The sequence below is a fragment of the Notolabrus celidotus genome, chromosome 13 (assembly GCF_009762535.1).
Source record: "Notolabrus celidotus isolate fNotCel1 chromosome 13, fNotCel1.pri, whole genome shotgun sequence".
Classification (NCBI taxonomy): Eukaryota; Metazoa; Chordata; class Actinopteri; order Labriformes; family Labridae; genus Notolabrus; species Notolabrus celidotus.
This window is the reverse complement of record NC_048284.1, coordinates 19,411,590-19,423,916: the sequence shown is the minus strand read 5'-3', so window position 1 is coordinate 19,423,916 and position 12,327 is coordinate 19,411,590. Positions and strand designations below refer to the sequence as shown.

The 12,327-nt window shown below is 39.5% G+C and overlaps 1 protein-coding gene across 5 annotated transcripts in view; it reads right to left on the bottom strand.

Annotated features, from left to right (window-relative positions):
- Window positions 1-11,281, bottom strand: part of LOC117823655 (estrogen-related receptor gamma-like) — a 36,133-nt gene extending 24,852 nt beyond the window's left edge. Inside the window, exons 1-2 of one of the 5 annotated variants that reach the window (XM_034698877.1) lie at window positions 5,273-5,360; window positions 4,974-5,049 (exon numbers count right to left, since the gene is read on the bottom strand). In XM_034698877.1, coding sequence (XP_034554768.1) covers window positions 4,974-5,049; window positions 5,273-5,357 — 161 coding nt within the window. In that variant the 5' untranslated portion in view covers window positions 5,358-5,360. Of the gene's footprint in view, window positions 1-2,836; window positions 2,913-3,883; window positions 3,963-4,973; window positions 5,361-11,258 lie in introns of those variants that run through there. The other 4 variants (XM_034698880.1, XM_034698878.1, XM_034698882.1 and 1 more) reach the window with 4 other exon arrangements.
- Window positions 11,282-12,327: the final 1,046 nt, after the last annotated feature.

Here is a 12,327-nt window from a genome sequence, read left to right as displayed (position 1 = left end):
GTATTTTGCTTTTCAGTTGTTTAAGGTAGCTCTGTATCTACTAGTTGATCCCTAAGGTCAACGATTGGGTGCAGGCTGGGTAGCAAACATCAGCTTTATTTGAATTTTTCCACTCAAAGAAGCTGTCAGTTTATGTGAGTATGCCAATAAGGGTGTTGAGAGCAAATGAGACAATAATTTTGTGGGCTAAAAAACAAAAAACTAGCTTAATTTGGCTGGGCTTAATTTTGGGGGGGGGGGACTAAAGCGATCAGTTTCTGGGGGTTTGTCACTACAACTGACCTCTTTTTTAATGAAATGTTGAAAAAAAAAAAGGGAAATGTGCTGTTAAAAAAAAGACAAAAAAGACGCTCCAAGATGTACAAAAAAACAAAAAAGTTAGAAGCAGCCATTCTGTTCCATTATGTTGATGAATGTCTAAGTATTTACAGATGTATTTTGTCATTGAATTGTAACATATTGATAATATTCATGTCTATATATAAATGCATTATATCCGGTTAAAATAAACGTCCTCCTAGGCCTGCATGTCATAGTGTATCACTACTTTACTATTGGATTAAGATGTGACCACAACAGACTCTCTGTCACCACTGGGAGGAGAAAAAAGCATCTGAAACCAGCTGAGGAGTGCAGCAAGCTCACAGGCATGTGATCCACGCTCCACACACACACTTATGGCGTCAGGCGTTTATATGTGCATGTAAAAATAAAAAATCTTAGGCAGGCGCTCACTTCTCCACATACATTTCAGATTCACGTGATGGGGAACATGTTCACACTGCCAGTGCACACACTTACAGACACATTTTAAAGCAAGTGTCTTCATAAACACCCCGACACATACTTGCATGCAACTGTGTGTCGCCAGGCCGACTTTAAAAAAAACCCTCTGCTGTCTCCCTCTCTGTCTCAGACACACACATACACGCACAGTGTCCACGCATCCGTTCACCTCGCCCACTCTAATCCCGGTTTGGTGAGGTTGATGTCAAAGCCAGTGTGTTTCCTGACATGTAAATCAGGGTTTTCAGGGCCACAAGTGATTTGGTAGGCAAAAAGAATGGTTTCTTTTAACCACCCTCAAAGTAAACCATGGGCACGCGCAATGGACCCTACAACAAACTTAATCACTTATGGGTGACATATCTCGCTACGTACACAACTTTGGCATTACTTCTTTACCTTCTACAGGTGTTTAAGTGAACACGATAGCAAACATTTCTCTGTAGACATCCAAGAGACACAGAGCCACTTTAACAAATTAGCTGGAGTCATTTGACAAAAGCAATTTCAAGATTTGCTCTGCTTTTAGCTTTGTTTTGGTCTCCACCAGCTACTAATAAGTATTTTGCTTTTCAGGGTGTTGAGAGCAAATGAGACAATCATTTTGTGGGCTAAAAAAACAAAAAAAACTAGCTTAGTTTGGCTGCAAAGTTGGGGGGGACTAAAGCGATCAGTTTCTGGGGGTTTGTCACTACAACTGACTTCTTTAACAGCACACCTAATTAGTGACACTTTAGGGCCTATGTCCACTTACATTGTTTTTTTTATGTTGTGTACTAGCTGCGCCTTATTTCTACATAAAACCAATCCTGTGTTTGGCTTTTCTTGATGTGCTCTCAGTATAAATTTGTTCAAGTTTTAGACCCCCCCCCCCCCCCCATGCTAGTCAGCGTACTTCTCCCTCAACAACCAATCAAAATCATGAAGGGACAGGGCATCCGGAGTCTATTTTGTCAATAACAATGACCCAAACTTCCTTGAATATATTCAAATATGAAGTTCACAGAGCAATTTACAACAAACTTGGTCAATGATGAAGAGGTGCCATGAGACAACTTTCATAACCTAGCAACAGTAAGCACTGGTATGAGCTGAGATTTGTGCCACTAGAAATTGAAATTGAATAATAATATTGAATTTGAAAAGCAATTGAATTTTTTATTTTTGAATTAAAGGAAAATAGAGAGTTTAATTTTCCAGTAGGTTAAATGCAATTTCAAAGCAAAGAAATTCAAACATTAATTTCAATTTCAAATCATGCTTTTCAAATTTAATATTATTATTCAATTTCAGTTTCTAGTGGCACAAATCTCAGCCCATACACTGGTGAGAGGTGTTCAGACTTGCCAGAGCAAAAAATATTGTCAGTGGACACAGGTCCTTAAACCTTCAAGAGGCTTTTTTTTTTTTTTAATTGAACAAAGGTTTGGAAGAAATAAATGTGAAAACTCATTGGTAGAATGTATTCTAAAACTTTTTGTTTGTTAACAGTCCTAAAGATCAGGTATTGTATCTTCATAAAAGTTTACAACACCCTGTTTTAAGTATCCATATCTCCCCCAATAAACTATTGACACAACTCTGCCAGTTAACTCCCACTTTCCTTCCTTTCTGTCTCTTCCTGAAAACTATAAAAACACAACGGTGAGGAGGTTTCAGCTTCCTTTTAACGTGACTCACTGGTTTACTTATTAGCTATCAATCACAGGCGCCCATATCGACATGTCAAGACTCTGACAAGTACAGAGTGAGATATTCTTTTTGCTCGCCCACTATAAATTATGACAGGAGGTAGGACAGGGGGTTATAATGAAAAGACTTTAAAGTGGTGTGATCTGATGTGATGTAATATTCACACTGACAGATTACTAATGTACAACTCTGCATTAAAACACATCAAAAGGCGGTTTGAGTGGCTTTTACAGCGGTATGCAGCAGGATAACAAATGGAGAGTGCACTGGTGTGTGTGTGTGTGTGTGTGTGTGTGTGTGTGTGTGTGTGTGTGTGTGTGTGTGTGTGTGTGTGTGTGTGTGTTCAAAGTTATCATACCTCAACCCCCTTTGTCTTCTTGTATCCAAAACAACTATTATTGCACCTTGGTTACAAAAGCCAAAATGCAGCGTGAAATGACAAGGAGACAAAGAAAAAAAGAAGAAGTAGAAGAAGAAGAAGAGGCGGGACAAAATAACAAGAGAGACAGACAGATAGAGGGAGTGTGAAAAGGCTGTGAAGGGACAGAAAGAAAGGAGGGAGGAAAGAAAGAAAGGAGGAAAGAAAGGGGCTGTGCCTCTGGCTCATTAACCTGGGGGGTGTTAAAAGGAAAGAGAGGAGGCAACACTCACTTTCAAATGAGCAGAGTCATAATGCAGACAATGAGCTGGCGGATGAAGGAGGGACGGTGAGAAAAGAACAGGGAGGGAGGGAAGGAAATCCAGAAAATAAAAGAAAACTGACGAAAAGAGTAAAAAGCAAGGATGAAACCAGAGTCTCTGTGGAATACCCACATTGAGGTCCTGCTTCCTAACCTGTCTGGTCTAACCTCAAACCCTGAGGAGCAGCTATTTAGGTCAGGGGGGTCTCAGTTGTGTTTTTTTCCTAATGAGCCAGTAGGAGATGAGCAGGGATCAGTGGCACCCCCAGCCAGCCGTGTAAGAGCCTTAGTCAGGCTTTGGACGAAGCTGTTAGCCGGGAGATGAGGTGCCTGTGGCTGCGGCTCGGACCCGCGGGCTTCTGGAAACAGGGATAGCGTGCCATACAGGGGATCATCTGTGTCCTTTTCTCCCATTCTTTATCCGGCTGCTTCTGTCACGGGCAATCAGCAAACCTGTGCATCCACATGTCCTCTGCCGTGCTGTCGTTTTGATCCACGTCTGTCTGATTTCTTTTTATCTTTCCCTGCTGGGGGGAGAGTGAACTCCAGCCCCCTAAAAAATGCTCAATGAGATGTCATCTGAGGAGTGATCATGCCTCAGCAGTGATGGGAATGAATGTGGGGTTTTATTTTATGACTACAGAAAAAGAAAGGAATGAAAAAGCAGTTTTGGGGTAATCAAACAGCTGCTTGGCACATCTTTTTCTCAGGCTGCGTGAACTCACTTGTAGGGAAGATTTTCTCTGTTCTCCCACAGCAGGACTGGTTTCCTCTAAACTGGTATTACCCACCTACTCACTCTCCCTATCAACAAACAAACAAACAGGGTGAACAATGACGACTGTGAGCAATGTACACAAACCTCCATGCCTGGGAAATGTTCATTGCGACTTCCCCACAGCATTTGAGAAAAAAAAATCTTGATTTTGGTCCTGGTGTGTGTGAATCTCTTTCTAGTATGCCTCCATAGAGCTTACATGAGGTTTTTCATAACTATGTGGTCACTCATTCATAAGCAGAGAAACACTCAAACAAAACAGTGTGCTTTTATGACTTTTTCAATTGCTTTACTTTTTAGGTAAAACACTGATTTTAGGGTTTGGGACTCTACATCAGATTTAACAAGACATTCTAAGAATTTATCTCAGGCTCTGGGAAAGTTTTATAAGCTTTAATCTCCAAATTCTAACTTTTAACGACTTCATGGTTAATTAATTTACAAAGAAGATAATCATCCGATTAGTCGAGTAACTCTTTGTAGTGTGGGCCTATAATTGGTCGATACCATAGACTGCAAATACAGGTGCACAATAGATTCTTTTGAAGATACATGAGTTACAGCAAAGATGGGAATTCAGATTTTGAATGGAACAATCCCTCAAAGTGTCAAACTCGATTAATTGATCAACGTAAACATCCAAGTCCCAAAATTTTGGGACACATATCCACATGGAAAGCAGCTAATATTAAGCACAAGCGGACCCTTTTCACACTCACACACACACACACACACACACACACACACACACACACACACACACACACACACACACACACACAAACAGTCCCATGACATAAAACGGTATTGATAACTTACACACACACAGTCCCATGACATAAAACGGTATTGATAACTTACACACACACATGGCCCATGACATAAAAAGGTAATCATGACTTTCACACTGACATGATGCACGATCACAGCTGTGTGTGTGTGTGTGTGTGTGTGTGTGTGTGTGTGTGTGTGTGTGCGTGCGTGCGTGCGTACGTGCGTGCGTGCGTGCGTTGATTTAGCAGAATGAAAGTACTTACTCGGTGTCAGAGTGGTAGGTGAAACACTCTGGGAGGTAGAGGTCGACTAAATCCATGTGCACTCTGCCACCATACTCTAACAAGGAGAAAATGTTGTGTTCAGGGACGTCTGTTTCTGTCTGCTTCTCCTTTTGGTTGTCTTTTTAATTCCTCTCGTCCACGCTGTTTATCACTTTCTCTGTTTTCTGGCTCCAAACTTTGCCTCCATCTGCTGCACTCTCCTCGTCTGTAAGACACTCACAGTTTCTCTCATTGTCTGTCTGTCTGTCTGTCTGTCTGTTCGTCTGTCTGTAACTCACTTCTCTGCCTTTGAAGTCCTCTCTGTTGTGACTGGCCGGCTCTGTGTGTGACAAGGGTCTCCAAGCGAAACGCGCTGGCCCTCATGAATACTCGGCCCCACTATTTGAATGGCCCTCCCCCGGAGCACCGAGCCGCTTCCTGATTGGCTGAGGTCTGAGCCAATGAGAGGCAGTCTTTCTCTGGGGCAGGTGGATGCGACAACAGAGGATGTTTGGTATGGAGGTGGTTTACTTCTTGGGATGAAGTTTGACCGTGAAAAATAGTATGTTAACATTTCATAAGAGAGTCATACGGAAGAGGATTAGGGCCACTGGAAAAAAAAAAAAAGTTAATTGAAGTCGAAAAATGTTTTTTTATTATTATTATTATTATTATTCTGAGAAAAAAGTCAGAATTCTGAGATTAAAGTCAGAATTCTAAGATTAAAGTCAGAATTATGAGATTAAAGTCAGAATTGTAAGATTAATTCTATTATTATAACCTTTATTTAACCAGGAAATGCTCATTGTGATTAAAAATCTCTTCTCCAAGAGAGTCCTGGTCAAGATAGGCAGCAGCACAGTTACAGAGTTACAATATTACAATAGACATAAATACAAACAGTAGACGCAAACAACAGCTACACAACAGGTACCTGCAGAAAACAGCATGTCACATTTAAACAAAACATTTACAGATGCTTCAGCCTCCAAGTCATTTAAGGACCGCTTAAAAGCTTTCAAAGATGTCATATCAGACAGTTTTAGATCCTTTTGTAAGGCATTCAGGTCGAGGGAGCAGCAAACCTGAAGGCCTTTTTCCCAAAGTCATAATTCTGAGAAAAAAATCATAATTCTGAGATTCTGACTTTAATCTCTGAATTCTGACTTTTGTTAAGTATTTGAAGGGTTTTTTCAGAATTCTGACTTTTTTTCTCAGAATTCTGACTGTAATCTCAGAACTATGACTTTTTTTCAGAAAAATAATTATTCCAAAAAAATTTGACCTTCATTTTTTTTTTCCTGTTGCCCTAATCCTCTTCCGTAGAGTCATGATCTTTGCAGTGTTTCTAATCTCTTTAACATATCTCACAGTCAGCTTAAACGAATATATCAATCAGTATCAACGTTTTGCTAGTTTTTTTTTTGGAGAAATTGATTAGAAAATACAAAAAAATAACCGGAAAGTTGATCCATTGGCCGATCAATCTACTGGTTTACTCTTCAATGATACTTCAATAACAAGATAATGGTATTTATCAGAAAAAGGGCTTTATACATATAAATAACAAGATGTTATTTTAATGATATTTCACATTTCACATACATGTGCAATATGATTTCCGGTGCAATATCTCATAACCATGTGCAATATTGTAAATTATTCCATAACATATCTTATTATTATATCCATCTACTAAATGTGCACTCTAGCATAGGCTAATTTTTTACTTATTTCATGTCTTTAAAAGTACTTTTTTACCTTTCTTTGTAAATATAGTATTTTTATTTAGAACCTTTGGATTTGTGTTTAGGTTTATATTGCCCTACTGTCTTGTTGTTAAGCACAAGTGTTCCATTCACCATGTCAAATTCCTTGTGTATGCAAGCTCACTTGGCAATAAAGCTTTCTTGGATCTTGAATCTTGAATCTTGAATCTTAAACCACTTTATTGCAAATCGCATGTGCTTTGACTGTTCAGTGCCAAGCCACTATCAAATGAACAAATGATATCAAATAAAATCAGCATCTTTTCACACTAACATGAACACTGTATAGAAACACCTCCTATATATATGTTTGTAGTTTATCCTCCACTGACTTGCTGCAGCTGGTTCAGTACTTTTATCGGATCTAATCAGCCATGGCTATGTGCCTAATGTGATGCTTTTCACCTTTGCCTGAAATCACACGTGCTGGCACAATCAGAATCACAGTAAGCAGTGTCTGGCACTCAAAAAAGGTTAACAGGTGTAACACGATATAGTTTGACCGACTAGAGCTGATTACAGAGTACAACAAAATGTGCTTGTTTGGTTTAAAAACTTTAGATATCACACTGACTTTGTCTCAATCTTTTTGCTTCATGATTTATCTTGATTTGCCCACAAAATGTGGATGCAATCATTGAAGAGTTATTTGATTTAAATTGAAGAAAATGTAGTGAATAATGGGTGACAAAGCACTGTTATAATAATGGTGGTAAGATAGTGATCCAGCTCATCCACTGTGATAAATACTTTAATTTCTTCAGTGTGAGTGAGGTCACAATATGGAGCCCTGTGCTAGATGAGTCTAACCTGATGTCACCCTACAAATAAATCCACTTTAAAAGACTGACTCACACGTGATCTGTCAAATATCTCCCAGTTTGCAGAAACAAAAACACAGATTTGATTTGATTTTGATGTCTGGTTTTGTGTGAAAGCAGAGAAATGCAGCTCACTATTCAAGACCTGCAGATCCAATCCTCAGCTTTTGAAACATGACCAAGTGGAGATGTTTCTTTAAGTCTTCTATATTTTATGAATGAACTTTCCCTCTAAACAGATATCAAGGTGCAAATCCATCCTGTCTTTTAAACAACAGTGATGAATTCAAATATAATTTCCAGCCTTAAAAATCCACAAATGATCAGGTTAATGTTGCATCAAAAATGGACAGATGTCAGAGGATGCTTTGTGCTTGCCGACCTCAGATTGTCCACACCCTGCTCCCTCTCTCTCACCTCCATGACTCGTGTTCTTAAATGACCCTACACAGAAGTGATGTGCACAGGAATGAAATCACCTACACTAATCTGCTGCTCAGATAAAAGCCAGACAGCAGACTGCACGAGTGGACCTTATCTCATTAAGCACCACATAAAACTGCCCGCCAACACACAGACACACACATTTGCGCGTGCACGTGCACACACACACACACACACACACACACACACACACACACACACACACACACACACACACACATATTCAATTTAATGTGTAAACAAAAATGTAAACACAGGAAGATGCAAACACAAGAAGTGACAGTGCATACACAATCTAAAATATACATAGAGAATTGTGTCTGATGGTGATGATCAAACAAAAAAAAATCCAGACACTGTGTGCTGCTGTTGAATCAAATGCCCTGAAGTACACGTATCACATAAAACATTATCTACTATGAGAGATGGTCTTTTATAAACCATTAGGAACCTAACATTGACTTTAAATCCAAGTGGTTCCTGTCGCTCAGAGGCTTTTACTTTGGCAGCTGCTGTTAACAGATGCTTTACAAGCCAAAAGGAAGCTGAGGTGTGCTTCAACTTGGATACAGACACAGAGTACAGGTTGGAGATATTACAGAGATGAAGCACATAGTCAGTGTCTCAAATGGAGTGTGCACCAAAATATAGCTGTTTTTTTTTTTTTCAAAGTTTGTCTCATATTTGGTTTATGACCAAATAGTGGAAAGCCAGAAACCTTCCCATCAACCTCTGTTGTATGAGGCAGTAATAATGGGAACATGCTAAATGTTCCTCAAAGTACTACCCTGTTACCTCCCTGTATGCCTCACAGAGCTGTAAGCACGAAGGCTGTCGACCCTCAGTTGTTTTTTTAGATCAATGTAAAGCTACTAGCTCTTTCAACTAAAAGTGACTTCTTCAGTTTTCTTTTTGCAATACAACAATTTAGAAAACTCATTTGTATTTATTTTAACACAAAATGAAACAGTGAAAAGCTGTTGATATTATTATTTGGGAGGCTTTTTTTCTGCACTTCTGAGCATCTTTTTACCCAAGCTTTGCACCTTTCATGCATCAATTATTTAGTAACAGCAATATTTTCCTAAATGCTAATTTTGTGCTAAGGACATGCAAAATTCTACTTTTTCAAATATTCAAAAATGTGAGCAAGTTACAGATACTTAATCTAGAGTGGACATCATGCAACACTTAAACGCAAGACTCACATTTAATTATTATGTAAATACATAATTAAAATAACATCAGTGAAAACAAAAAAGGGTTTTTTATTTTTATTTTTACAAGCACATTTTATGTTTCCAAATGGGGTATAGAGCAGGAATAAAAGTTATTGAAGTTATTGTTCACAGTTTTCTGTCTGTCTTTCTTTCTTTCTTTCTTTCTTTCTTTCTTTGAAGTTTTCCAGTCTCATTCAGAGTAAAAAGACTTGAGGAGATCAAACTACATCAATAATTTTTGTTTGGGGGCTGCCAACGTTTTATGGGAGAGTAGATATTATGAGAAAGCATGGATTTGAATTCAGATCTCAGCCCTGTCAACAAAAATACACTGAAAACTGATTAAAATGACACAATAACTTGCAAAATATAATGTTTTTGTTGAAAACAAAGAAGAAATCCTGTAATTTACAGCTTGGTAAATCAATGTTCAATAAATCAAATGACTAACAGTTATAAAAAGTTACTCCTCATCAGGTATTTTTAAGAAGAGCAAAGTTTCGGACATCTTGTTAACTCGCCCAAAATGTCTTGTTAATACTGGTTTTATGTTATTTTCATTATTTGTGCATTATTTTATTTTTTTGTTTATTTTTTTATTGTCTGATACAGTATTTTTCTTCTCTGTTTGTTGTTTTGTCTATTTGTGCCGTTACTAATAGTGTCCACTGAAGCGTTTCCATCACAACATGTATTTAGTAGAAACAACTTTCCAACTGTCCACTGCAGTGAGGGATACGTAGGGTTAATAGTTCGACTATTACTGTTAAGTCAAGAATTTCATTGAGATTGCACAATGGTTTTGTGTTTTGTTTTGTAGGTTCTTATAGGCCGGTGTAAGCTTGATGCAAATTTATTTTGATGTGCTGTGTTTGGCAGTTAGTCACAAAAAGCACTGACTGAAAAATCAACTCTTAGTCAGACTCTTATAACGGTGTCAAGACTAAGTGATACCTCATGCTGAATGTCAACCATCCAGATTTCATAACAAACGCACTGAAAGTCAACTCCTGCAGTTCAGATTAAAATGAGCATTTCACTACTTATATATCAGCTTCAATGAGACAGGACGACAAGAGGAGGACAAAGTGAACCAAAGCAGAATCCAGAGCTAACAGGAAATGGTAACAGGTGAAATTCAGCAGATGAAATCGAATATGCATGGCTGCAGTTAAACATCAAAAATATTTTTACACCGCTGAGGCTGAAATAAAGACAGGAGTTCAATAGCTGCTCCGGAGGGATGCAGCCTGTAACAGAGCACCCAGCTGCCAGCTATTGACCCCCACACACCAGATGCATCCTATTTTCTCTGAAGAAAAGGAAAAGTGAAGCAGACGCCCTCATACTCGTCTGGGTGTCTGTGTATTCCCCCTTTTCTCCTCATCTCCTCAACTCACAGCCACCAAATCTCAGCCTCCGGGGATGGCTGTCAGATTGACTTCCAGAACTGGACAGTCACTGTGCGACTCCAACACCCCCCAACACACAGACACACAGACACACACACACACGCACGCACGCACACACACACACAAATTAGCATTTGCACATACAGATGTAGAGGGTTTAATCTGCTTAGTTTATGCCTGACTCACAGTCATCCATCAATTACTGAGACAGAGGGGAAGACTATTGACACTATGTGCAAACACTGTTGTCTCCCTGCATCTTAACTGTTTGAAAAGAATGGAGGGGGGGGGGATGCTGAAAAAAGGGAGAAGAAAAGGAAGGAAACCTGATAAAGAAATGGAAGGTGATAGCTTTTGTTCTGTATGAATTCTTTACGGTTAAATGTCTGTAAATAGACGGATGGGAGGTAAATGATGGACTGACTGACTGACAGATGAGCACTTGAAATGAGATCACTTTCATTGTATTGATCTCAGTTTCACTGTACAGGGATCAGAGGTCACACACACATACACTTATACACACACACTAACACACACACGTACAGGAACGTGCCAGAAACCTTAGAAAGCCTCTGGGAGAAGCTTAAAGTAACGCAACCATTGAAATGTCACTTACAGCTGCTGGGACCGGCTGCTGCTGCAATCCTCAGGGGGTCATTGGTCCTCAAATGGCTTTCACTTATCTGCTCTCCAACTGGGGAGGAAGTGAGTCAGATCTAAGACATGTATATAAATGCACAGGAGGCTAATTTAGGAGTATTTTATGATTATTTGGGGCTAAATGTAAAGAAAAAAAACATACAAATAATGTCTCTTTAAAAGGTTTAAAGCCCTAATAACTTGGGTGGACTGCCCCCTGGTGGACAGATTCCTGTGGAGTCACAGCAATGAAGTGACCACAACATTGATAAGGGCCGACTTCTCAAGGGAAAAGGAGTCTAACTGAGCTGTAATCTAATTTAAGTTTCCCCTTATTATGGAGCGTGCTCAGAGTCAGGCTCACTTCCCTTTTGTTCCCCCAAACCGTGCCATGTAGTGTTCTGGCAGGTGCCCATCTGGAGGGCTCTTAGGGGCGATTATGTAACCAAGCCTCTCCTAACAACATAATGTGGATTACCACAGCACAGCCCCCTCTTACTCTCAACAAGCAGTATTGGATTAACAGGTCATCTTCCGGTCTCAGGAGCTGAATAGCCTCAGTTCACCTGCCTCAGTCTCTTAGAGCGCAGCCTCTGTTCTGAAACGGGGATCGGTGGAGGATCTATAGGAGATGCTAAGTTCCCATCAAATAACTTTTTGTTTATACATCTTTGAACATTTAAATAATGCTGGTCCAGTATAATTCTGTCATTTTACAGTTGTTTTCTTATTTGCCTTTCCTTTTATCCCCCATATGACAAATGCATCACTGGACTCCACTAGGCCTCTGAAGGTGTGCTGTGTAATTTGGCATTTGGGGAATTCAGAGTCAACATTGTTTTGGTCTCCCTGGCCACCGTCTTTCATTGCTCGATGGTCCATGTCTGATGCCCACCTGCTTCATTGTAGGTGTTTGAGTGGTGGATATCTCAGGGGTCCACTACATCATGGGCATCCTGAGTGGTCTAAAGCTACACAGCCCCATACAACAAATTGTGACTCTGTGTGATCCGAGACCTTTCTGTCAAAACCAGCACAAACTTTTT